Genomic DNA, 27855 nt, shown 5'->3' on the forward strand with positions numbered 1-27855 from the left:
TCTCCGTCTGTCATGTATAGTTTAAGCTGGGCGTGAAACAGGATGATCCAGGGGTGCACCCCAGAGAGCCCCTTGTGTAGCCTGCCTACCTCAAGATGCAACCACGTTTCTAATATGCTCCACAAAAAGCCATAATCTATCTCTTTCTCTTCATCCTCATTATCATTTGCTCAGGAATTCACTGGCTTCCACTTAAGGTTCTGAAAAAGAAGTCTGATTGAATAGGAAGTCTGATTCTATGAGAAAATGACTCTACTTCTCTCTTGATTTATTACCTCAGTAAACATTGTAAACATGAGTTTATGGTCTCAATCTCTAGTTTCAAGTCTTCTTCAATACAGCATGATGTTCATTTAGTAAATGATGGTCCATTTAGAGTCAAATAGACCATAAAGCAGGGGATGCTTTAGGGCGGGGCTACACAGTGATTGACAGGTCTCTACCAGAGATGTATACGGCGTCTCTACGTCACTCCTCCACAGTCCAGATGTGGTCAGTGACGTTTACTAGTTGCAAAAAACAAGATAGTGCCAAAATCTAAGATGGCTATGGCCAAAATGCCAAACTCGAGGCATCAAAACCGCTGACCACAAACCAATGGGTGACGTCACCACCTCTATGTCCACTTCTTATATGCAGTCTATGATGTCACTTATTTTATACAGTGGCTCTCAGTACGACTATTGTATTCAGAATAATGCGGCAATTGGTCAAGTTTGACAGCATTTTACCAATTTCAACATTGTTTCGTAAAGAGACTTAAAATTTACAAATGAATAATACCAACAGTATTGAAACATTTACCTTTTGTCCATCCCTCGTTTCCAAATGGACGCAAGTGAACGTACATTTGCGCTGGGCGAAATTCGCCTCATTCGAGTGACATTTTTCAACTCGGTCAATAAATTCGCGTTACGCTTTGTCGCGAAAGCCTATCAGCGTTGAGATCCTCCTCCTGTCATCACTCACGTCCTGACGTTGAATCAGAAACTATCGTGTGTGTGTGTGGGGGGGGCACCCAGAGCTCTACGATACCTCATATTAGTAGAGACCGAACCAAACTATGTGTATAAACTATGGTACACATGATGAAAAACAAGCTGCTAGATGACGTTATGTTGAGTGTCGATGGAGCTGCTACAATGTTAGCTTAGCTTAGCACTGATCGATCCGAGCTCCATTAAGAAAACAAGCATTTTAAAAGTGATTTGCTTGTCGTCTTGCGGAAAGAACTAACAAAACATGAATTCACACTTTTTACAAATCTGCATCATTACGTAGTTATTTCGGCGTCCCGTTTTGTCCGTTTATTGCAGTTAAATCACAGCTAAATCAGTGTGTTTGGTGTTCATACAGCTGTAGTAAACAGCCGACGTGTGGCTCGCTAGACAGTGAACACAGCTCGATGACACACACAGAGCTCCTCCGGATGATGGGAGGCATTTTTTTCTAAGTTTCAAAGAAGTTTGAATATTTAAAAATGTAGAATTTGGATTAAAATGTTGATGAATCTGTAAACACTCCATGTCTTTTTGTATTGTTCCTTTGTGCGTGCTGGTCGGTTCAGGACTGAGACCAGTTCACACTGGGATCTGATATTGGCCAAACAAAAATAATGTGTTCTGAGAAATGAATCTGAATTGAAAACTAAGGCGTAGCCAAAGTTTCAGCAAACCAGGAATAATAAAAAAAACAGACCCGATGTGATGTTTTATTAAATCCGCAAATGATGCTGGTTATGAACAGGTATTTAAAATATAGCTCAATATGAACTAACTGGTAGAGTATGGGTGATGAGGCTTTTCCTCTCGTGAACAGGGTGAAACAGTGAGTGTCAAAGGGTTAAGAAATGGATGTCAAGTTTCACTGAAAACTGGCTTTATTGAATATAAATCTGTTACAGTGCCCATGAGGTGGTGCTGCTTTAATAAAGTCAAATGTGAACAAAAGAAGGCTTTGTATGATTACAGTCATTGTGGTACTAGGCATGCTGTTCTAGCTGTGCCATGTGAACGAATATGTAAAGAAAATAAAGGCGTGTGTGGTGTAAAGGAGGATTTAAATGATGCTCTGATAAATTATTTAACTGAGTAATGAATGAAGTGCGTCTCGAGGGTAAATGGTTGGCAGCAGTTTATAATACTAGATCAATTCTATGAAGGCACTCGATATAGTGGGACCAGAGAGAGAGCAATCATTAGGCCCTTGGCGATGATAAATAAAGTGTGAGTCATATCTAACAGGACACAGACGAGCATCATGGGATTGTGCTGGGACAGGAATCCTCTAGAAAGTATTCTGCACAAATACCGGCACAGATGACACATTACTGGAGCAAGTCACTAAACAAATAGTGAATATGATGTCAAATGTCTGGAAGTTAAATATATGGCTTCATACTCTTTACACAAACATGTATCCTAATCTAACCCCGGCTTCAACACTGTGGCTGCTTACATCCAAATACTGACACACTTTTACTAACATAGCGACTTTTTTAATACATTTCATAGCTCAATCTTTAGAAAAATAATGTGTCCCCATTCCGATTTGTTCCGTTGCAAAGTATTCTTTTTCAAAATGTAATCTTTAAAACTGCTTGTCCTATCATAGTCCTTATTTCAGCTTTTAACAGTGTGACAAGTAACATACTGAATATCATCACTGTCAATGAGGATCACCACAGACCTCAGAAAGCGTGCTTTCTCTCTCACACACAAACAAACACACGCACACACACACACACACACACACACACCTGCATAGAACATTTGCATAGATTATGCATAGTTTGCATAGAAAGCTTAATGGTGCTCGCCTTCACACCTCTAAAATCTAACAGTACGTTCTAACGGTGAAGGGCGAGCCACATTTATTGGCAGGATTTAGCAATTTTATGAAGCCACATAACGTACACAACAAAGACATGTAATCCAGATAAAAAACAGATATATTGAAAAGTATTTGATCATATATAATCAAAAGCACAGATACCTTAATAAGGATTTCTGTATTATCAAAATTCATAATCATTGGCATCATTTGACTTTAAAAATTAAATACAGGAACAGATTGAGAGCCTGCCTAATGTTGCATGAAGCCTCCTCTCCCTACATGTCGCTGGGGAAGGTCCTGAGCATTCCACGGATTCACACGCGCTCCCTCACTGCTCCTCGCCGTCCTCACGCAGCTCCGAGGGGAGGAACTTGTACTGCTGCTGTCGGATCGTGGCCAGCCTCTTCCTGGCCATGTCCAGCTCCCTTTCCTTCCGCAGCATCTCCTCCTGAGCAGCGATGATCTGCAACACGACGCATATGTAACCAGTGTGTTGCTGTCCAAGTAGGATTTATTTAGTACTTAAGCATCCATGCAGGGTTATGTTAAAACAGTTTAATTCAATTATATTTTCATTTATTTATTCAAAAAAGAATATATTTTTCATAAAGTATATCTAGTTAACAGTTTATTTTTCTTTTATATCTGTACTTACGTTAAGTAGGTATGTATGTACGTACATGCAGTATATATTTGGACCTTTGACTCACCTGAGCGATGCCTCCCACCATCTTACTCTTGACCACCACGGCCTGGTCATCCTGAGCATCAAACGCTGCTTTCTGCGCCGCCTTCACCAGGTTATCAGAGGCTCTCTTCACAGCGTTTCCAGCAGCCTGCAGAACACACGGGATTACACTCAATGAGGTCGAGTGTGTCATTCTTGACACTGGAAGCAGTAAACTGACAAGGAAAACGTTTTTTTTAAAAGCTAGTAAAAGGCCCATGCATTAAGATCAAAATCAAAAGAATAAAAGGAAGAGCAGGTGAATTATAATATTTAGATATCTTAACAGATATATTTCTCATCATAGACCAGGATTTAGTCTTTGAGTAAATGTTGAAACAGACTCATGCAGACTTGAGACAGCAGACACGTCAACTGTGCTTCTTGTGAACAGCAATTCCTGGAAAGGCAATGAAAACCTCCACCAGGGCTCAGAGAAAACCATAACAGGCTTTTTTCCTGCTCAGTGCCAGAGGATAACTGTAAAAGGCAACGAGCCGCGGCCTTCTGAACTGCACTCAAAGCCAAACATTTGTCTCATTGGGCAGCTCGGCTGTAACGAAGAGGAGTTTTCTCCTTTTGCGGCTCCAGCGACTGAAATCAGACACTGTGAATCCTCTGCTGGTTTATCTTTGGCTGGAATGTTACTGTTAGTCTGGCCCTGACATACAACATAACACTGTGCAGCTCCCTTCATCAGCTGTACTGTACACAGAGGACACACACCAAACTGTCAGCGTTTGTCTCAGGAGATAAAACGGCTGGTATTCAAAAAATGCACATCAAATCCATTGTTAAATGGTTAAATCCATTGTCTGAGGGACTGCTCCTCCAGTACGTTTCCCTCTGACCGTTTATACTGGCCTCATTTCAGCCGTGTTTTCTCTCATTTATCCGTTTAAATCAACACAGGTGTCTACACCAGTGACCTCGCAGCTCACATTTCACTCACAGCTAACGGACACTACTGCAAGTCAGAGGGACATGTCGTTGTTCATGTCTGGATCTCTACACTCTTAGAAATAAAGGTGCTAACTGTAACCATAAAGGGTTCTTTTTTTATAAAGGTTCTACCAGGAACCCTTTCAGGGGGTTATAACACACACACACACACACACACACACACACACACACACACACACACACACACACACACACACACACACACACACACACACACACACACACACACACACACACACACACACGTCAAATTCTTCCTTTAATTGTCATTTATCTAATGTGAGAACAAGGCTAGCAATTTGGATTACCATCTTGAAATTCATTGGAACACCATGTTAACACTCCCAGGTTGGCTGCTAGGAATATTGCGTTGTTGTGGGTGGTACCAAACACACTGGTACCTCAGTGTGTAAGTCAGTTCTGTCCCTGAACCAGCTGCTGCCATCAGGAACTGTCCAAACAGCCACCTTTCCTCAGAGAGACTGTACAATACTCAGCACTCGGGATAATACAACCATAAAAAGCCCCGCGGCGGAGTGAAGAGAGCAAATGCTGCTGGTGTAATCATAGATCAGGGCTAATGTTTCCAGTTCTGGTGCCATGGGTCGGACTAGTGGATTGTTTCCAGAGCTCCTGTACACATAAATGTATGGGAATTACTGTGGTGGCAGCTGCAGGCCCAGAAGAGGAGGAGATAAGCCACTGCTGATTGGATCAGAGAACATGAGATGGCCTGGGCAGGCTGATGTGCTCACAGCCTTAAATATAGTCTTTTTGGGTGGATGGGGTGACAGCAGATACTTGTAGTTTGTGTTATGTCTTGGGACTAACTGCATCAGTTACACTTAAAGGTCGCAGCAACTCCTCTGTGCTGCATTACTGCCATCATCAGCATCTTAAGAAGAAAGGAGCACTCCACCAATTTGACATATAAAGGTGAGGTTCCTCGTCATGGGCAGTGCTCGGTGTGTTAAAACAGGGTCACGTCTCTTGTGTCTGACAAAATAATCCTGATGATGTCATAGTGGTGTCATCAGGGTTAACTCAGAACACTAGAAGTTCACGTGGATATCAGAGGGCCTGAGTTACAAACTGCAGGTGTCAACTTTGAAATATGCGGGTATTACTATGCAGGAAGGGTCGACCAAAAAGATTCTAATGATTGCATTATGGGAAATGTAGGATCTAGAGTTTTTGGCTCTTGGGTCAGACCAAGTACCAAAAGTCAGGATATCTCAGCTTCTGTTGCTCACTTTTTATCTGTCTCATGCGAGTCCCCCACTTTTATGTTAAGGCGTTACTTAACCTGTGGAGTAGCCCTGTCGTGGTCCTGAAATGCAGCAGTATGTTAAAGGCACTCTTACCGTTGCTGAATATAGAGCACACTAAACCTGATGGAGCAGCTGTACAGATCATGCAGCTCACCTGTAACCCTAAACACTCAAACTGCAGCCTATTAATAGACTACCCAACAACCTCAGCTGTTGCAGAATGACTAATGTTGTGGAGAGTATTGTTCCCTCAGCAGGTACTGTAGGTCTACACATAAGAGCAGAGGAGGACCTCGCTATGCATTCCACAATATCAGATGTCAGTCTGACGAAGCAGGATTATAGGGTTAGGGAGCTAACTTTGGAGCTAACCCTGGCTTTTCAGTCTAGAGGAAATGGCTCAAGTTCAAACAAACTCAGTTGCCATGGTAACTAATGCAGAAGGGGACAGTTATGATGTACTGTACAAAATACTGAGGTAATTCAAATGATGGTTGTGGTTTTATCCTATATCTTTCTTATTGTCAAGGAGTTATGTGCAGACCCAAACCAGCAACGTTTCACTCCGAACTGGTTTCAAAACTAACCGCCAAAAATGGTTTCATTGGAGCTGGTGAAAGATGATAATCAATCTCTGCTGTGCATCAGAACAGTCCAGTAGTCTCTGGTGCGGTGCGTAGCAGACCGACCGCAGAGATCTGATTTACCATGAACACCAATGCTAATCTACTGTGAGATCCATTTGCTGATGGTAAACTGTTAAGAAAGCAATCTTCTGAGACTCCTGTAGAAGTTCTGTATAGCCAGTATTTAAGTATGAAAAATCATCATAGGCAGTCGCAGCAATTTGATTTCTGTGAGTCTATGTAGTGCTGATGCTGCAGGATGACACCTTGAAAAGAGTCCACTGAATGAGTTACTTGTTAGTCAGTATGACTTCATGTTTGGACCTCTAGGGGTGACCGAGCTCTCATGTTCTTTCAGTTTTCGGTGTCCTGAGGTACCAGGGTAACAAACAGAAGTGGGTGTGTGTGAAGCAGCTTAATGGGCATTAATACGCAGTGCTGACCTGAAGCCTCTTCATGGTCTGGGAGTCCTGGTCAGCCTTGACCTTGCAGGCCACCAGCAGCTGAGCTGTGGAGGCTGCCACCTGCTTGGCTGACGAGATGAGCTTCTCCTCGCTGGCGTGCCCCTGCACCGCAGAGTTGGCTGCCTCACACAGGTTGTTGGTTGCTGCTGCAACCATTCGAGCCTGAGGGGGGTCAAAGACATCGACGGTAAGATGTTTAACTAAGAACTTTGAAACATTCTCAATAAAGGCGGAGGGCGAGGACTTACAGCTGAAATCAGCCCCTGAGACCACTGTCCGTCATCCGCCGCATTGGCTGGGATCGCTCCCACCTGAAAATACAGGAAAACTGGCTCAGAGTCATCAATCTTCAGCATTCATGGCTATCAAAAGCATACGGGGATAGCATAAGGAGATAACAATGACATGGATGGGCAAATTCAATCTCTGAACCCATCGTCATCAGTCTGAAAGCAGATAAGAGTGTGAGGGCTGTATTTCTGGGGTTCTGGTTCTCCTGTGCATCACAGCCCAATATGGTGGATTTTGCCCCAATGGGCCATGCAGAATCTGCATGCATCAGTGCCACATTGTATTGTCTGTTCCCCTTAAAAGAGACGTGTCATGCTAATTTTCATACTTGTATTTAGGGTTTCTACTAGAACATGTTTACATGTTTTAATCTTCAAAAAACACATTCTCTTTCTCATACTGTGTCTGAATGTACCTGTCTGTATATATATATATATATATATATATATATATATATCTCTGTCTGAAACACTCTGTCTTAGTTCCCGTCTCTTTCAGAGCCCCTCCCCAAAAAGCCCAGTCTGCTCTGATTGGCTTGTGAGAAAAGTACGGTTCACCTTTGCAGAGGTAGCTCTCATCCTGTGGGCGGTGTATTCTAATGAGGAAGGAGAGCCAAATCTGAATGGCTTGTTGAATGTGTTCTGATCTAGAGAGCCCACAACCAACCGACTGGGTTGTCTAGCTTCAGTTTCAGGTTCTCAAGTTTCTACTAAAACAAACAAACATGTTCTGGTGGGAAGAAAGGTGTGCTCCCAAAACATACTACAAGGTGTTACCATATAACCATGTTCTGGGTTCTCTGTGGCAAATTATGAGGAGAAACTCAGAGGTTTAAATGTTGCTGGCATTGTTGAGACGTACCTTCCCTTGAGCCACCAGCTCCCTCTGTGCTGCTGAGGCAGCTTTAACCAGAGCACTAGTGGCAGCTGCAATGGACTTGGCTGCCTCCAGAATCTGCTCCTCAAAGTTCAAGCTCTCATCTGCCTCCTGTTTACAAGAGAGGGGAAAGCAACAGTCAATAAACACGCTGTGGTACAGGGCTGCGATGATCTGTGGAACAATCATTCAGACAGAAAGTGAACAGTTCTACAGCATAGGAAAAGCTGGGGTCCACAAACACATAGAAATGGATGCATATAAAATGCTAAGAGGGTAAGGCCCGTGAGACAGCCATCATTCATGGTGTGAGGCGCTAACAGGCCGCAAGACGTGCAGCACACATACAGTATGTGACCCTGCAGTGAGGTTAACAGGCACACTGGGACTGCTGCTGCTCTGTAAAAAGCCCTCTAACCTTGGGTTTGGTCCTGGGCCTCAGCTGCTCCAGTTTCTTGGCAGCTGCTTCAATAGCTGCCGCTGCTCCTAACAGCTCGTTCTCTGCGATGACAGTGGGATCCTCGGGGTCCACCCACTCTGTGCCTGCAACACACACAAACACCCAACACCATTTTCCACTAGCTGAATATTGTGCAGTGGTAATGACAATATGGCTCACAGTATCAGACCTGATCAGTTCTGATACTTAAAGGTTCTCTATACGATATTCAGAGCGCAAGCCACTGGAAACTCTTTTCAGAACGCAGTGGGCCTTCAGCACTATCAGCACTGGTGCCTTTGTTTGCACTGTTAGCACCATTAGCTGTTAGCTGTTAGCTGCCGGCTCAGCTGTCGCCATGTTGAGAGCCGTTGACAGGCATATGCTTTCATTTTTGCATTTAATTATTTACTAATGAAAGTATTTCTTTAATTAACATTGTGTACTAGTGAGCGAGTGGAGATTTTAAACATTAGTACAGAATAATCATTCCTCACTGAGCGGCACGGTTATCAAACATGAACACACAGTATGGCCTAATAACCTAGAATGTGCTCTATTATAGAAAAGCAAAAGGAGAGCAGATCATCCCACATAAATCAGCAGCCATCACTATCTAAACATTGCATATTTACATTATTATTTAACTGTACAGCTCCCAGTGTATCACAAACAGTCTCTGTTGCCATGAGGGACTAATAGCAAACCCTAGAGAACTTCGCATTAAGGTTCTTCAGTGTCAACGGGGTAAGGTTCCAATAGGCACTTTCCACTTGGATCCTGTTCCAGATTCACTAAGCTCTGAGGCTAAAGAACCTCTTAGCCATTTGTGTCTCTCCTGTGTCTCTTATTGTCCAACTGCAAAGTCTTCTAGCTGAATGTTTTTCTAGGTAATGCAAAGTATGCAGTGCATATTTACTTATAGATATGCACTGCATCCATAGGTGACCAGCCAAAAGGCCAAATACACAAGTTGTCATAGAAGCAGCACTAACTCCAGGTTTCCATATTGTCGTTCAAAGTGATGGTGAAACTACCTCTCTGATTGCATCACATTCCCAGGATATGATTAACATATCAATATATCATGCTCATTAACCCAATACAGTAATCAAAATCAGGACCTCCTGTATGTGGTTACAAAAATAAAATGTGTAAAGTTACTTAGCTGATATTTCAATGAATTGTATACATTTCAGCAGCATTTCATATCTTCTGCTGTTCATCTGATTTACAGGTTGTCATTAAGTAGACCCTTTCTACTAACCTCAGGTGATTACACAGTAGAAGGCTGAACTCAATAGATTGGATAAGGTGTTTGAAGGGACTGAGACAGGAAAGATTGGACATTGATCACTGGTGGGCCAGCAGGGTTCAGATTGTCTCTTCAACTGGAGCAGAGGGACGATAATCTGTGATATAAAGCTCTGAGGATGACTTTCCCTCCATTTGACAGATGATGCATTCATGGAATCGCCTTGGGTTCAATGTAATTTGTACTTGACTCTTAAGAGGGGGGGATCCCAGAACAGAGCTGTGTGAAACTGTAGAACTCTACAGGGAGTAAGTTCTAATCCTACTTCAGATCACTGTCAGGGCTCATTTGCATGAAGTGCTCTAAATAAGACCTGATGGGCTATTTCAGACGGTCTAGTGCAGAGCCGTACTGTCTGCCCTTTTTGACGCTTCCACAGGTTGTTTTTTACGAAGTGGCTTAAAAACCATCTATTGTAATTTCTTATTTGATATTGTACATCAGTACCGTTTCTTAACTGCCATTAACTTATGTATGACACTTGTAATTGTCTTACTACCATGATATAAGTTCACTATTGGTGACCAATGTCTGGCAGGGGTTGGTGTTGTCAGCTACATCCAGACCCATTTAGAAGGATCATTAAGAACTCTGACACCATTAAACGTAAATGGAGAGAGGAAGAGACACCCTAAGGAATGCAGTTTGGTTCTGCTGTCATTCTGCTGAAGAGGTCAAAGGTTAAGATACCTTTCATGGCCTCGGCAGCCTGGATGAGCTCGGTGACAGAGCCTGCCACGCGCTTGGAGTAGTTGGCCAACTGTTGCTTCAGATCATGAGAGGGCTTCTGGATGATCTGCGGGTGATGGGGAAAAAAGTCACAACCTTTAATTCAACCTTTTTCTTTTACATTCTCCTCTTGCATAACTGAGGCTACGATAGTATTGCACTGCATGTTGTATCTGTGTACACGTGTGCTGCTTGACACTGGGAAAGAAACTACATTAAGTGTTAATCATGGTGGCCATGAAGAAACGACGTGCACGCACATATTCCATTTCCCACACATGAATTTGTGATTACAGGAACACCTCCCACATACTTCAGAGTGCTCTGGGGTTAATATGATAAATAGGGCAGTGAAACATCACGTCTCTTGTCGCTCTGGTTATTGACAGACTGGTGCAGACAGGAGAAGTGATGGGAATCAGGCCCATCCAAGTACTCACAGTTCCACAGGGATAGAGATCTATAAACGGACAGCGTACGCATAGCTCTCTGAATGTGATGAAAATAATGTGCACAGTAAGCATTTCTCTGTCTTTGACAGGTGCATACACAGAATTGTAGCCATGAAGGTGAGATCTCACTGTGATGTCAGGAGATGAACCTATGTGCCCTTAAAGTGGGGCATACTGAACTATCCTCTTTGAGTAGCAACCACACACAGTCTTTAGGAAGTATTGCCTCTCTAATGTTTAGTGTTTCAGTGGTTTCCCTCATGAGAACACACAGTCTCTCCCCTGCCTATATGGCGACATCATTGATTAAGTGAGACTTCATGCTGGAATTGGAGGAGGCTTTGTATCTGTAGGAGAACATTATTGCCTCACACACCTACATTCATTATGTAGAACTAAACGAGTCAACTTCTACTAATGACAGGCCCGTCTCACAATTCAATGAAAATAATGGCAGACTAGTTTGATTTGTTGGTGCTCAGATGGGTTTGGGTTTCTGGTATGTGTCCTCCGACTGTCCTAGGTGGACATGCAGTATTCAGGTCGGAGCAGTGTGTGACAGGTGCAAGGCATTAACAGGGCTCAGCCCATGCCCAGCTCAAGTTTATTCAGATGTGTTGTCATGAGAAGAGAGAGGACCTAACTGCACAGGAACGCATGCAGCGGGCCAAACAAATGCCACGGGCAAACACAAACACACCAACATACTGACACTCACACACACACTTTAACCTGAGCTCCACCAATCAGACAATGTTCTGTCTTACACAAATACAACATGCACCAAGTCTAGAAAAAGGTTCATTCATCTGTGATGCTATGAAGTAAAAAGCAAACCGGTTCACTGAGCAACACGATCAGCAGGTCTGTTGTTCTGTTCCAACCTTCAGAGGGCGGGACCTCACATTACTCATATTCACAGATACTTCTGAATGAGAACAAATATCTACCCGTTTATAACTCAAGGATATTATTCTCAGAGGCATTTGAACAGTTCTCTACGATTGTGTTAAGGCTTCCTAAACTCTTAGTCAACATGGACAAGAAGTCCTCAGAGGAAGGATTTGACCAAACACAGGATCCCTGGACAATAAAGTGGACTACCTCAGACAGCTGACCACCCCGAAACAAGGACTGTTGTATTCAGCGGAATGAACCAACCTCATTCTGTGCGAAGGGATGCCACGCCCTCTGGTAAGACCCGAGGGGGGGGTGGTCGTGTGCTCACATTGACAGTGTATGTGTGGGCTCCAGCCGCCCTTCATCGTTGGTGGAATATGTGACGGTAAAGTGAGGGATTGGCCACCATTGATTATCATGGACAACTGCCCTCACACTTAAGAGGCACTAACGGTTCTCCTCAATCCGAATACTGCAGGAACACTCGGCTGAATGAGTACAATGATAATCATTCCAAGGTTCAGAATTAGTGAGCCAACACAAAGTTTGCAGTTTAATGATCAGGCTGACCTGCTCTGAGCCAGGCAGCTCTCAAACAGCACCGAGGCATGGAGAGTGGGACAGCCCTTACTGTGTTCCACTGGGAAATGACCAAACCGGCAATGCAGGGAGTCAACTTGTCCTCCAGGGTGTAAAGGGAGCTAGGTAGATAGTTGGCTACTGACATGAACCTACAGAGTCACTGCAATGATGACTCTGTACCACTAATGTCAAGCTTAGGAAACGGTACGGTCCACTTTGATATTTTATTGCAATTACAGGTAAAAAGAATATATAAATGTTTGCCCCCACCCCATCAGACCCCCAATCTCTCCTGTAATTGAAACCCTGCGTGTGATCTGGTCTTTCCACCTCTGAATGGTCAGAACAGAGACATTCAGTAATCAGTGTGACTGTGGAGTCTAACATCAGGCTAGAATTAGATTTGACTGTCTCAGGTTGCATTCAAACACCTCCCACTGAGTCAGATTCCTTTAGTGTAGTTTATATAAAAAGCTGCCCTCCCCCCTCTTCTCCTGTCCATAAACAGAGCAGGTCTGCCGGGACTCCGCAGCATTGTTGTGGTATTCAGTATTCAGTGAAGCATTCAACCAATGCAGCGCCACACTTGTGCAGGTCATTCATGTGGCGTACTCACCGGCTTGCACCGACATCAGTGAGCCACAAGTTTAAAGGAACATTGACAGAGCGATGGGAAAAGGAAAGAAAAGAGGTCATCAAACACATGACAGCTGATATCGTATCGACAGCATGCAGCAAAACATTTTAAAAGGCTTAAGCAAGTTGGATTGCACATTTTAAGATATTTTGGAGACAACTGACGGATGAACAGATTTGTGCTTCAGTGGCATTTAAGGCTGCGGATTGATGGGATGTGAAACTGGTCGAGTCATTGCTAGAAGGCTTCCAGTGTGATCCCAGGGCTCCTGCAATGACTGTATACTGAGATGTATAGCTATGAGCACTACTGAGGAGCCACTGAGCAAGCCCCGCCCCCCACACTGCTCAAGTGACACTGTCCACCAGTTCACAGATACAGGCGGCTATGGTACAGGGCAGGGCCTTGGTGTTAATGTGTGTTGGTGTTAAAGAGTAGAGCAGGGTGCTGCTGCAAATAAAGACAGTGACCATACGGGTGTGTGTCTTCTCTCACTGCTTTTAGGGCTCTATTTTAAAAGCACTACCACAATGAGCAGCAGAAAGGTCATGTGTGCAGGTCAATGACATTACTCAGTGCATACCCTTAAAACAGCCGGGCCAATCACAGCGTTTTATGAGGAACACTGCTCATAGTGGCTTCTCACAGGAAGTACTACTGCTGTGTGAGGTGCAGAGCGCCAGCGTGTGAATACAGCAACACTCAGAGGATGTGACCGTGAAGGTTTCAGGTTTCATGTGCTCTCTTTTGAATGCTAATGATCTGCACAGTGATCACTTTCTGAGTCGAAAGTAGAACAAAATGAATGAGGTATTACACATTATTTTAAGTTTGTTTCAGCTATTTCTATGAGACGCTGTAGAGCAGTGGTCGGCCATCTTTTTGATATGAAGTGCCAGTGTTAAATGTTCTTGTTAATCAGTGTGCTTTATCAACAGTACGTTTTATTAAGACAGCACATCAAAACGTTACTCTAACGGATCTATTACTTTATTTTGTCTCTTTCCATTGTAATTCTGTATGCGAGCACTGCACAATAAACTGTCCTCCTGATGAAAACATCCACGTCCGAGTTGAAAATATCGATCCAACCAACCTGACCACCAATCTTGGTAATCAGCTATAAACTTAAACTCTGCCGAGAAGGAAACGAGTACTAGCCAATCAGAGGCAGAGTAGGGCGGGTCTTCACGGTCAGTAAATAACAGGCCAATGGCTGTGAAAGAGGACGTGTAGCATGCGGATGAGAGGGCAGTCGAACGTTTCCTAAAAACATGCCCACTAGAGTGTCATTGGTTGAGTTCCTGCATGCCAATGCCTCCCACTGCTCTGCAGACACATGCTCCTACACATGTACTACTAATGAGTAGACCACTGAGCTGCTAGTCCAAATGAGTCTTTATCAACTATAAAACAAGGAATGTCTGTAAGAACCGTCAATCACTCACTGTCATGTGTTGCAATGAATTATAATTGTAATTGTAAGACATTATAATCTGATGCATTATAATCACTGTTATAATACATTATAAGATGATTATAAGGTACTCTTAGTGGTCATTGGGTGCTTTAAGTAAAGTAATGAAATTCCTGAGGAATAGGCAAATTATAACGATTACAATAAAAAAAGATAATTATAGATTTCATCAGTGGTATTTATAACATACAAACACATGTCAGTGAGTGACCAGCCATTATGAAGTATTATTATAAAATGCTCTATAATGTGTTGTGATCATTGTTATCCAGCAATATGGATATTTATGAGTGCTTGTAACTGTAATTATACAGTGTTATAGGCAGATTATAAAGCATTATCAGTATGTTTATCATACATTATAGACAAGGAAGTCTTACCAACATGTTGGTGGACATGTAAGATGATGTACTTTCTTTTTGCTTCTTTCCTCCACCTCTTTTCACCACCTTCCAGCTCTTTATTTGATTTAGTTCTTTGCTTTGCTTTAAGGACGGAGCTACTTGCTTTGGAGCCCCCACCTGACTCTCAGGGGGGGGGCCGGTCCAATGCAGGTCACACCTGCTGGGAGCCTGTCCACTACGATGATGTGATGTCATTCATCCTCCTTCTCTCTCTGTCTTGTTGAGGGGACCCGGTGTATTGTTGAACAGTATACACAAACTGTTCCTACAGACCACACCTCTACTGAGCCTGCTGTTGGCTGTTTATGATCTGATCCTCAGTCACAATGAAGAACAAAGCTACATCACTACAATTTGGGACATGATGTATTTTAAATTGGACCTCCAAAAGCCAAAGAAGTCATTTAATAGTGCTGTGGAGTTTTGAATGTTCTTTTTTTGAATGATTTGTTCTTTCACTTTTCTTCATAGTGGCTCCTGCTGTTCATTCTAATCATCCCCTCATTTCAGCTTCTTCTGCTACTCTGAGCATTGAAAACTGCTGATAGTACAGTGTGTGTTAGTGTGTGTATTCATGAATGTGGGTAAAGAAGTCTTACCACCAGCACATGCTCCAGCAGTCCCAGGTACCCACAAGCACATTCATTGCCGAAGCGCAGGGCTCTCATCTGGACCTCCTTGCTGACCTCTGGGTGGTAGGCAGCTTGCTGAGAGGACAAACAGACAGAAATCCAGTGAACTAACACTGACCGGATGTCGGCCATTTTACATGTCAAAATGTTTATACTTATAAAGACAAAATAATTTGGTCTTATGTAAAAGAATTAGTGAAATATTTTTTGGAGTTGGGTCGGTACAAAGATTAAGAAGTTGAGAAGAAACTTTACCAACCTGACTGAAATGTTATATTATACCAATGTTACTTTGTACCAAAGATAGGAGAAGAATACAGTACGACAGTAATGCAAAATGGAGTTGGTGATTTGGTCCAGACACAGCTTATTAACAGCGAATATAATGATTAAATATATGGGTAAGTCCTTAAAACCACTGTGTAGTTTAGAAATCAGAATTCAGTACAGACATTATGAACATCTGTGCGCTAAAGAGTAGTGATCAAGGGATACAATAAGTAGCGCGGTGGTCCAGTTAGAGATGGGCGGTAAGTAACAATAATTATGCCTGCATCCTCCTGATGTTACAAGGAACTCTCATTTTGTGAGGATTATGGCGGCCCCACCAGCGGAGCAGTAAGGACGAGCTCTGCTCCTGGAGGAGGAGCAGCACACGACTCCTCCGACTGCAGGTCAGAGGCTGCAGTGAAGCCAGATCTGGGTCTGTCCACGGTGGACTGGTCTCTGCTGGAGGATCTGGGTCTGTCCACGGTGGACTGGTCTCTGCTGGAGGATCTGGGTCTGTCCACGGTGGACTGGTCTCTGCTGGAGGATCTGGGTCTGTCTGGTCTCTGCTAGAGGATCTGGGTCTGTCCACGGTGGACTGGTCTCTGCTAGAGGATCTGGGTCTGTCCACGGTGGACTGGTCTCTGCTGGAGGATCTGGGTCTGTCCACGGTGGACTGGTCTCTGCTGGAGGCCCCCCTGGAGTCTGACCTGAAGGAGTTTCTGGTGAACCTGCGTGACTTCATCTGACCCGACCCAGTGGCACCGATGACGAGCATTAAGATGAACTAAATAGAAATAGACCATCTTCTCTCTGATGGTCTCGTTTACTGATGGAGGTCTTATAGAGGATCAGGACTAAACTGAGACTGTTTCAGAAGCAGATTAAAGTTCCTCACTGTAACTTTAATGTCAAAATGTTATTTCTAAATCCCATAGTTTTTTTTGTTGATAAAACCCACCATAGCTGACTGTGTCTCTGTCTGCTGTGTACCTTGCAGGAGTGCAGCATCTCAGCGATGGCCTTTCTGCTGAGGTTGGCCGTGGCGATGATGTCTTCCTGACGACAAGAATTCCCAGCAGCCACTGCCTTTGCTGTTGCCATGGTGATGCCTTTAGTCATGCGAATGAACTCCTCTGGCGTGGTCGTCTTTGGTGGTGGATCAGAGCTGTTGAACACCTGTGTGGTAAAAACCAGGGGACTGTTAAAAACCCAAACGAGTTCTTTCATCCAACAATGGATGCTACAGCGGGGAGCCCTGAACGGGAATCCTTCTCGCTGGAAGGATTCTGGTTTCAGTTGGTACTAGGTACAGCTTCTTCTACTGGTTAGGGTAGTAAAAGGACAACTATTCCAAATGTTAGCAGTGATATATTGACAAGAGTCCATTTGAAGAGTGTGAGTACTCACAGCCAGCTCCTGTTTGATGTGTTCAATTGTGGCCTCCAGAGCTCTGGTCCCCTTTGTGGCTTCATCCTCTACTGCCTTCACCGTCTTCAGGAGGGACGTCACATTGGTCACCATCACCTACAGCAGCCAAGTAACATCATAAGGCTATAGAGCAGACTGATGGCGAAAGAAAAGGGCTCACTGATGCATCGTACAGTGATAAACGTCACAGTGATTTTCAAAATGCAGACCTACCACTGAAATAATACTGTTGTTGAAATGGTTGTTTTCAAGTCTCTATGTAACATGCAGTGTGGTTCAACGGTATGCAACATACGATTAAAAATGTGAGCCTTAACGAGTGCTCCATTAAAGGTGTCGATATGTTTCAAAAGTGCTTCTCTGCTGGTCAAGTAGCATCTGAAACCCCGTCCCAGTGCATCCCAGCGATCGTCCAGTTGTTCTCATTCCTACCCCCCCCCCGCGTGAGGCGGAGCACTGCTGTGGTGCAGCACAGCAGTGCTCCGCACGTCTTCATCTCGTGTCATGTGACTTACCTTAGCGGAGCTCTTCAGCTGCAGCATGCTGGGGTCGTCATGAGGTTTGCCCGCAGCCGCCTTGGTGGCGCTGATGAGGTTGCCCAGAGCTTTGGCCACATCTTTCACTGCATTGATCAGGACCACCTGTAGAATGCAGAACCAGTACCGTACACGTTAATGTGATGCCCTCACAGGGCAGGTGAGTGCACCTAGACACCTAGAGGAGCAGCTGTGTCCTGGTTGGTGTGCTGGATGTGTGTCCTTCAGAGGATATCAAGGATATAGAAGAGGATATATAGAACTCAGCATTAATAATATCAACGCCAGCTTGCTCCCTAAACGTAAAAATTGTTTAGGAGAAAATGAGCATCTCTATCTTTGGATATATTTTTGTTCTGTTTGTACCTTTCATTTTTTTTCCATACTATTAATTTTCTTTAAGAATGCATCCGTTTGTTATTTGCATTTACATTTTTTAGCTGCCCTTGGAAGTCTATTTCTACATGTTGCCTTTCATCCACTTTTCTTCAGTTTAGGGGATTAGTGAAGACAAACACAGCTGCCATGTTTTCTGCTGTTCTACCTGAGTCTCTGGGTCTTCAGAACCCAGGCTGGCAGCTCCCAGTTTGACCACATCAGCCAGTTTGGTGATGGTGCACACGGAGGACTGGGCAGCCTGAGCCAGTTTCTCCTGACTGGCTCCAGCACCAGACACCAGCAGCTTGGTGTCCTCCACCAGCGCCTTGGCTGTCTTCAGGATGTATTCTCTGCACACAGAAAGGTCACAAAGTCAATAATAAGCAACATGAAACTGGGACGGACATATCATAACAGATGATATTATACAGCATTTAATAGTGCAAGTGATAACACTATCAGGCCGACACAATGGGGCCGATCTATTCCATTCAATTCTATGATTATATGCTATATACATTATAGTCTGGGATTTAAATTCCTCCAACATTTTGACAAATTTGTTGCTGCATTAAAAAGATTTACAACTGAATAGTAATTCCTGTTCATTTTTAAGATTCTTTACCAAACTGTTGGTGTAAGATTTATTATTGATGTCCCTCCTGCCCGGTCAGAAGGACATAGGGAAAATCAATACTATACATTCTTGGTAATACATCAACACTGCGGCTCAGAAGGTAGAGCCTGTTGTCCCTCAATGACTCAATGGGTAGAGAGGGTCGTCCGGCAACCGCAAGGTCGGCGGTTTGATTCTTGGCTGCTACCAGTCCTGTGCCGAAGTGTCCCTGAGCAAGACACTGAACCCCTAACTGCTCCATTTCATTACGTCCAAGTTACATTTCATTACATGTATACGTATATGACGACTCTAATAAAATCTCATTTAAAAATGAGAAGATTGGCGGTTTGATCCCCAGCCTGCTCTAGTCCATGTCGACGTGTCCTTGGGCGAATGATGACACGTAGCGTTAAAGTGCTTTGAGTGGTCGGACGACTAGAACAGAGATATACAAGTACATTTACCACTCTTACACAGATGCTTTGTGAAATTTAAGTAGCCGGCTTGGCTTGTGGCTTGTTCATTAGCCATATTAACACAAATACCTGACCATAGATATATTCTATATATATTCAACTGTAAGAAGTCAAAAATATACAATAGATATTAACAATTTAAATGACCACACTCCTCCACAGTATTGTCCTCACTGGATCAATATCAGTACAATCTCTGATCCAGTCAGGACAATACTGTCACTTCCAGCTGACTTTAAAACATTGGAGTCTAATATGACCTACAGCCTCAGTTAATACAGAAAAAGGTGCGGCACAGAGTTCACTTCACCACCAACAAAATGTTAGGTAGTTCCTACCACGCTGATGTGTGTTCACAGGTTCATTTGTTTCTGTTCATAATGGACACGTAGGAGTCTGAGTAATAATACATGCATCAGGTATTTATAGAGACATCATGGTTAGTTGTAGTAGTCATTCTAGACAAACAGCTACTGTGGCGCTAACCTCAGTTAAGCACAGCAGCTAGGTGGCTCTCACACTAACGAGCTGTGGCAGTGCTCCTCTTGTGATTGGGTCGGGAGGGTGTAAGGGCGGGACCTCGATACTGCGGCTCCATCACCTAATCACTACTACGCAGACTCTGGCTCCAAATGACATCATCAGTGTGAGATGGCAGCGCCCAGATCTGTGATATTTTGATTTTATACAGTGGGAGGAAGTGGAGCAGCGGCGTCCATCTCTATACACAGTCCATGTCCTGGAGAGGTTCACATGTGAACAGCAGCGCAAATAGAGATGATGACTCTTTAAGTTATCTTCACTTTTCTGGACATGCCGAGGATCCGACGGCCACCATGTTTTCTCTGCGTAATAGTGCGCAATTATATTTGAGATCTAAATAACCCATACAATAACCATCTGCAGTTCAATACCACAATAGTGCCATAAATAAAATGAAAGTAGAATTTAAAATGTGGTCATGCATTTTGCATTTTGTATTTCTTTCTTTCTTTATTTCTTTAATTCTGTTAGATTTGGCAGATTCACAGGCTGGGAACCTGGAAATGAAAATAGTGAAAATGGAGTTGATGAATTTCCTTTGAGCTAATATTGTCTTTTCAAATAAAAAAATGTTATTAGTGATGGTTAACTTCAAGAAATGTAATTGTAATGAATGAGTTATATGGTCGACTCCCCAACCCAGTGATTCTTTGCTTTGCTTTATCTATGACATCATACTATTTTCCTTACAGGGATACTGAACTCTTTTACAGGAGGGTCTGTAGTACCTGTGGTCAGCGAAGGTCTCTGCGTTCTCTCTGTTCAGACTACCAGCAGTGGCAAACATGATGGTGGTGTCGAGGTCGGCAATGATTCCAGACACAGCGCTGGCTGCTGTGATGCAGGCCTGGGTGCCACGGTTACCTGCCTGCAGGGACGCCAACACATGGGAGACCTGCAAGAAGAAGGAGTTATGAGTGGAAGTTGGACTGACTGTGCATATCTAGTGAAGGTATTCCATTTGAACTAGTAAAGTAACAGTGAGTGAAACAAGTCGTAGAGTGGTTGGGTGAGCTCTGACCTTCTCTGAGACTTTGCGTGCGCTTTCAATCAGCTCTTTCTTGGTGAACGAGTCGTTGGGGCTGCACTGCAGAGCTCCAGCTTTGGTCACCAGACCTGTGCAGCTGAAACCCAGCTCACCCACCTGCTTCTTAATGTGAGAACCAATCTGGACACAAACAAAGACATGTTTGAAAAACAGCACCAAAAAGATGTAAAGCGAGATGTGTCTCTCAAAGGACGGCTGGTTTTATTTACTTCATCATTCTCTGCAGTCACGGCTGCATATTTGGCCTCATTTGCAAGATTTCCAAACTCATTGGTAAGATGGTTGGCCAATCCCCCAAGGTCATCAGGGTTGGTGTTAGACTTGGTCACCTGAGGAGAGAAACCACAACAGTTGAGTATCTGTTAGGTTTTCACCAGGTAGATTATAAAAGAAACAAATCACAAATACTGATAATAAAATAATAACAAGAAACAACACTGAACGTTCATCCTGTGCACAGGACATCTTTCACACTTGATAGAGTGATCCTCCTCTGTTTCCCCTGTTAGAATGTTTTTGATGGAGGGTCCTGGGACAGAGGATGTTGTATTCCGTACAGAATGTAAAGCCCTCTGAGGCCAATTTGTGATTTTGGGCAGTACAAATAAAGTGAATTATTGTTTTATTATGTATATATCACTCATTCACATGAAGCTGATTTACTCTTCAATCAATAAATCTATAAAGGATATAATACATTTCATGACTCAAACATTTCCTGTTCTTATTAGTTTGACATAACATTGGTCAGTGTTGGGAAGGCTACTTTTGAAAAGTAATGAGTAACAGATTACAAGCTACCCTGTTACAATGTAATAAGTAAGAACTTCATTAAGATCGAATGAATGTTATAATATTCTATATATTCGCTTTAGACCAAAAATAATATATTTGTAATCACCAACATTTTGATTAGTAACTGTAAAGTAATTACACATGTGTTCTCAGTAACTGATCACAATTACATTTATTTTGTAATTTAAGTACATAACACACATGTACATATAACTAGTTACTCATCCTGACACTGGTCATGAATGATCCTGTGCTGGTTTATGAAATGACATCAAAACCTATCCACCCGATATCTTTAAACAAAAAAAATCCCAAAACATTTAAACCCTATTTTCACAATGTTGGTCCTCAAACCACACATCTTATACATTAAAGCGCCCCGGACACTTTCACAGTGGGCAAGGCCATAAACTGTCAAAAGGGTGGAGCTTAGATTGCAACAGGGCGGGGCCTGATGATGCAGTCAGACCAAATCTACCTGGCCAGATTTACTTGCGTGGTGTGGCCAAAAGCAGGAGGGGGCAGGAAATAGTGGGCTAGGCTGATAGACACAACCTGCAGGAGCTAGCATGACTAGCAGGTCACCGTCAGCAGTCTACAGAGCTATACATGATACACTTTACCGTCCTTAGACTCTCTACAGCAAAACAGCATCCATTGTGATCGGCTGCTTGTGTTATTTCTCTGTGCAGTTATCAAACAAGATTATACTAAACAATGGCTCCTGAATAGGACGTTAGTCCCACCATCTCTCTCAAACTAGCTGGACATTAGAGCCTAATCGGGCCCCAGGGGACCGATCCTCATGTAGATAACAGGGGCGGGGCCTGCGACACTAAACAGAGAGGGGCTTGTACTGTCCAAGGATGGGGCATGATACACATATTAGGGAGGGACTTGTACTGCCCAGGGGTGGGGTCTGATACACATAACATGAAGGGACTGTGGCTCAGTGGTAGAGCAGGGTCGTCCTTCAATCAGAGGATCAACAGTTCGATCCCTGTCTCCACTTAACCCCAAATGTATTCTGCAGGCTGTGCCATCATGCGGTGTATAAATGGGTAGGTACTGGACTAGTACTGCCCAGGGGTGGAACCTTTTTTTCATATATTCAACTTTATTTCAGTTACCGGAACTAATTAGGCCATTGGATGACTATCAAAACTTACCATCTCCTGCACAGTGACAGCTATGGCCTTGGCTGTCTTGACCATGGTAGTCTGGTAGTCCACGAAGGTGCCTTCAGGCTCAAGAGCAGGCGTGTCTTCCATTTTATTGATTGCACCATTGATGGAGTCCACCATGCCACCCACAGCACCCGCTGCGCTGGCTGCCTCAGCCAGAGTGGCACCCAAGTCATCTACTGCTTCCTTCATCATCTGCACGGACTCCTCCAGAGCCTCCTGCATGTGTGCTGCCTGGAGAAAGGAAAAGACATTTCAAATGTTCAACCAGACCATTCAAACAATGGCCATATAAAAAGTAGTGCAGGTGGGCTTATATTAATAAAAGGCTTTTTTAAAAGCATGCATTTTAAGTAACCAGTGAAGAGAGGACAGAACATAGGGTGATCTCGTCTCTCTGAATATGTTAAGCCAAAGAAGGTCTGAGATAGCAACGTTATAAAAGCTTATACGATCTTCTCAAGATCAGCACAAGAGAGGAAAGGCAAGACTTCTGACGTGCTTGTGAATTAGGTTTGAAAGGAGAGGTCACTATCAAAGACATAGTGACATCTGGAATCAGTTAAATAAGACAGGAGAATCCACACATTGACTTGGTGGTTCCAATTATGATTCAGTGCTAGAAATAATAAGTTGGTATGAACAAAACAACAACTGTACCAGCAAAATCCTATTCCCATCCTCTCTAGGATGGGAATAGGAAAGAAAGAAAACAGAACAAACAAGGCAGCATCTGTAGTGCTTTGTTTGTTATATGATCATCTTTGGATTCCAGTGTAGTTCTTCTACAGCATTTTTCTCTTCCACACTGATTGTATTGTGTGCTCTCTTGGACACCTCTTTCTACCGTTTTGCCTCAGGTACACGTGGTGGTACAAAGACAGACTTTTCTTGAGGATGTTTCTATAGGAAAGTAATGCCTTAAATCAACTTTCAGTTTGAAAGCATCAACCCTTGGAAATGGGACGGTTCTCTTGCATGTCCTGGATCAACTCTCTTGTGCGGTGGTCAGGAGATGACAACTGCCCATTTGTTTTTGTCCCACTTGTCATTCTAATCATAAACAGATCCAGTTCATAATATCTTGTGCATCTCTTAAACCTTTTCCAAATCATTCAACTGTTTACAAGATTTGTATTCTTTTTTCTTCCTCTACTTGCTTCATTTGCTCAGTGACCAACATGAAAGCAAAGAAGAGTAGAAGAGCTACCTATATCTATATCTATATCTATAGTAGTAACAATAATGGTCCAAAATGATGTAATATGGCATTTACATTTTCAAGGGGGAGAATCTGAGCTGAGATCAGGTCAAATTAACTCGCCAGCATCAGCTGTTAGTTACAGATCATTGGTTAATTTAAGTTTCAGTGCTGTGAGGTGAACAGAAATTCTTCAAATATATTAGGATTATTCATAAAAAGGTAAATTCATGCTAATGCTGAGTCATTAGGCCATGTTCCTCCACCAGCTTCTCCAGAGGACCCAACATGACGAGTGCCAGCTTCAGTACCTTGGGGTTTCCTCCAGCCTCCTTGGCAGTGTAAAGCATCTGCAGGGCCGACTCGGTCAGGGTTTTGGTCTGGTCCAAGACAGCCATCTGCTGTTGGCTGCTGACGATCTTAGACGCTGTGCCTATGGCTGCCATGATCAGGGGCTCAAAGTAGCTGGTCATCTGAGAAACCTGATCAAATGTGTGCGGAGTAAATGAAACAAACGTGTATCAATGTCAATGTAGCCAAAGTCAGTCTTCAGATGGACCACTAGTTGTTTCAGCCGTCTGGAGGACTTGTCCTGTGTCCTACCTTGTGTCCCAGCTGGGATGCCTCGGAACGAGCAGCCACAGCTACAGGATCAATCAAGTTACTGATCTCATGGACTGAGGCAGCCATCTGCTGATGGAGATTCTGCAACAGATACACACATCATACCATGAATAAAGCTTTATTCATGCACACATCTATATTCATAATCTGTGGTTGTCATTGCACTTATCACAGGTGCATGAGCCACATTTCCTTCATTTGATTGCCTGAATACACTTCACAGAGTTTTTACATACAATTATAGAGAATGGTGACTTTAATTTCCCATTCTCACAGAGAGCTCTGATCTCTGGGGCAGGAAACGGCCTGCAAAGGCTTAAGGACAATTTATGACCCCGACCATTTTTTTGGGACCAATATCCTGCATTCCAGGATGTGGCCTGCTCAGTCAGTCACACACGCACACGCACACGCACACACACACACACACACACACTCACACACACACACACACACACACACACACACACACACACACACACACACACACACACACACTCACACACACACACGTTTCTGTGTTTACCTCCATGGAGATGTCCTCTCGGGGTGTGAGCTGCTGGCTTATGGCAGCCAGAGAGGCCTGATCAACCTCACGGATGCAGCCGTTCAGCACCTCAATGGCATCATCACATTCTCTTTGGCCAGGAGCCTTTTCCCTGCACAGCAACACACGAGATGGAGGGTGTATACAGTAAAAGGTAGCTGGAATAAGCGAGTACTACAGAGAAACAAATCTTGCTGCTAGAATGAATATGCAATGTCTTGTTCCTCAGGTTCTCCACTCTTCAAGGTCATGCTTCACAAACTACAGACCTTCCTCTAAAGTGTCCTTCTGCATTTAGATGTGGCTGATATCATCATAGAAGTCTATATTAATTTACAAATGAAGTAACCCTATCGCAAACTTCATACTCACAGCCAATCCCCCAAAAAGTTGAAATAATTCTGTCCTTGTCTTCATTTCTATGTGTTTCAGCAGTGTAACAGAAACAGAGTGGAAGGTGGGGGAGCTGAGGGGGCTACAGCATGGCCTAATATCAGGCGTTACAAAAATCAGCTTGTTATAATAACGGGAGGTTCTCCAAAAACAAAACAAGAAATTGCTTATTGTGCTTTCCATAGTAATGATGGTACAACAAGAACAATATAGAATCTCTCTTAACATGCTGAGCCAAAAATAAAGCTTTTATTTTGGTGATATTTTTCCATGAAATATTAAAATGTGTACTGTGAGTGTGTAGTGTGATGTGGTGATATGGTTGTTGATATACAGATTTTTCCATCATGCATGCATATCAAATCAAGGTGTTCTCTATCCAACATTCAGAGCATTAATATCTCAGCAATAACCATCATCTGTGTAAAGATCTAGTGTAGTAATGTCTCCCTCTGTGTGTTGATATCGTTGTTCACATAGCCGGCTGTAAACGCTGTGGAAACGTAGCACCCACCCTCTGCTCCCCCCTCAGGTTAACACTGTTAGCTCTGTTAGCACTGTTGCTGTTCTTTGCACTGTTAGCACTGTAAGCTGCTAGCTGGCAGCTCAGCCATTGCCATGTTGAGAGCCATGTGGAGGCAATCGTAATGCTCTGAATTTGGAGTTAGCACATTTAAAGGAACAATTAAAAGAAGTGTTCCTTTCAGTTTGATTCCATCCATGACCATCTCATCCCCTATAATTAGATTACTTCTGGAGTGCTACAGTCCACATTACATTAGCATTGCTATATTTGTCATAACTAAGATGTAGAGTGGGCCACTGTTAGTGTGTATCTCATCATTCTTTATTTCAAAATGAACGTACAGCAAAGACAGTAGGGCTAAGTGTAAAGGCTTTGGTAGAGTAGGGCTGGAATCTCATCAAACTGAATTTGTTAAGTAGAATAACTTAATAACCCAATGTGTTTCAGCGACATGGAAGTGCTTCGACTGTCGCTCTGCACCACAAGTGGAGAAGCGTTGCATTGTGTAGATGGACAGCTGATGCTTCTGACCATGATATTTGATCATCTGAGCAGAGTTATACTCCCGCATGCAGCTTGAAGGACTGACAGAGCAGTCTGACCAACACTACTTCAATCTCAGCAGTTTTCCCACACTGTTTTGGAATCAGCTGTTGTTCTTACTGTTGTCATGGTGGCTGGTCAGAATCTATTGTTATTTGTGTTTGATTATGTGCTCATAATAATATGGTATTATAACAGAATACGTTGTCTGAATGTGGCTGTTTAAAACAAGTGTTGATGAAATATTGTCTAAATAATGTCTCTCACAGTTGACTCTTTTTGCTAGTTAGTTTGTTGCATTTTAATTTGAGTCGATAAATCAGATTCCAGACCAAAAAAAGGTTTAGTGATTGTTTATGAAGGTCGCAAATAATGTTGATAACTTTATAATCTAGATCATCATCCTGATAAGTTAGCATCAGCGCTTGTGAAATTTCCAAATATAAAAAAATAAGCTAGTTTATTCCACAATGCTCTTTTGAATCTGATATCTGGTGGATGTGGGGGTGTGAGGTCAAACGACCTCCTCATAACTGTGGACGTGTTCCCCACTCTGACAAATGTACTGAATATTAGGGAGTGTGAGACTTTTTACTTCTATTTACTACAGCCAGAAGTTAGGAGAGACAAAACAAGAAGTGGAACTAACGGGTTGCAAATACTGAAGATGAATAATTGGCCCTGCTCACTGTGGAAGTACCGATGGATCGAACATCACTGAGAAGAAGAAGATGAGCCCCGAGTCTGTCAGAAGGTAGCCTGTAGTAGTAGCAGTAGAGTTTACCTCATGTTGGTGATGAGTTTCTTGATGGAGTCAGACACAGTCCTGGAGTGTCCGGCCAGCACTGACCACTTGGGGGGATCTTTGGGGTTGACAGCCAGAGAGCGGGCAGTCTGGATCAGGCCGGTCGAGCTCTGCAGCATCATCTTTGCTGCCGCCACGATGGGCTCCATGGCTGCATGACCCTAAGGAAGATATTCACTCGAGTAAGAAATACTAAATGGTACTGTTTCCAGAAGTTGTCTTTTTTTTTGATAAAGGAATCACATGAAAGTTTCAGCTTAACAACAACAATGGTGACCCCCAAGCACACACTCTTAATAGTGCTTTCCCCTTACTTACT

The 27855-nt window shown here is 43.3% G+C and overlaps 1 protein-coding gene across 2 annotated transcripts in view; it reads right to left on the bottom strand.

Annotated features, from left to right (window-relative positions):
* Nucleotides 1-1709: 1709 nt before the first annotated feature.
* tln1 (talin 1) overlaps nucleotides 1710-27855 on the bottom strand; it is a 74878-nt gene continuing 48732 nt past the window's right edge. For both annotated transcript variants that reach the window (XM_079178967.1, XM_079178966.1), the window contains 20 exons: nucleotides 27516-27697; nucleotides 25249-25381; nucleotides 24702-24803; nucleotides 24410-24580; nucleotides 22883-23131; nucleotides 21128-21247; nucleotides 20892-21038; nucleotides 20599-20765; nucleotides 18399-18582; nucleotides 17834-17959; nucleotides 17298-17414; nucleotides 16881-17066; nucleotides 15588-15695; nucleotides 10498-10603; nucleotides 8472-8596; nucleotides 8039-8164; nucleotides 7135-7197; nucleotides 6866-7048; nucleotides 3546-3671; nucleotides 1710-3298 (listed from right to left, as the gene is read on the bottom strand). In XM_079178967.1, the coding sequence (XP_079035093.1) occupies nucleotides 3164-3298; nucleotides 3546-3671; nucleotides 6866-7048; nucleotides 7135-7197; nucleotides 8039-8164; nucleotides 8472-8596; nucleotides 10498-10603; nucleotides 15588-15695; nucleotides 16881-17066; nucleotides 17298-17414; nucleotides 17834-17959; nucleotides 18399-18582; nucleotides 20599-20765; nucleotides 20892-21038; nucleotides 21128-21247; nucleotides 22883-23131; nucleotides 24410-24580; nucleotides 24702-24803; nucleotides 25249-25381; nucleotides 27516-27697 (2856 nt within the window). In that variant the 3' untranslated portion in view covers nucleotides 1710-3163. The remainder of the gene's footprint in view (nucleotides 3299-3545; nucleotides 3672-6865; nucleotides 7049-7134; nucleotides 7198-8038; nucleotides 8165-8471; nucleotides 8597-10497; nucleotides 10604-15587; nucleotides 15696-16880; nucleotides 17067-17297; nucleotides 17415-17833; nucleotides 17960-18398; nucleotides 18583-20598; nucleotides 20766-20891; nucleotides 21039-21127; nucleotides 21248-22882; nucleotides 23132-24409; nucleotides 24581-24701; nucleotides 24804-25248; nucleotides 25382-27515; nucleotides 27698-27855) is intronic.

This window comes from Pholis gunnellus, assembly GCF_910591455.1.
Source record: "Pholis gunnellus genome assembly, chromosome: 18".
Taxonomy (NCBI): domain Eukaryota; kingdom Metazoa; phylum Chordata; class Actinopteri; order Perciformes; family Pholidae; genus Pholis; species Pholis gunnellus.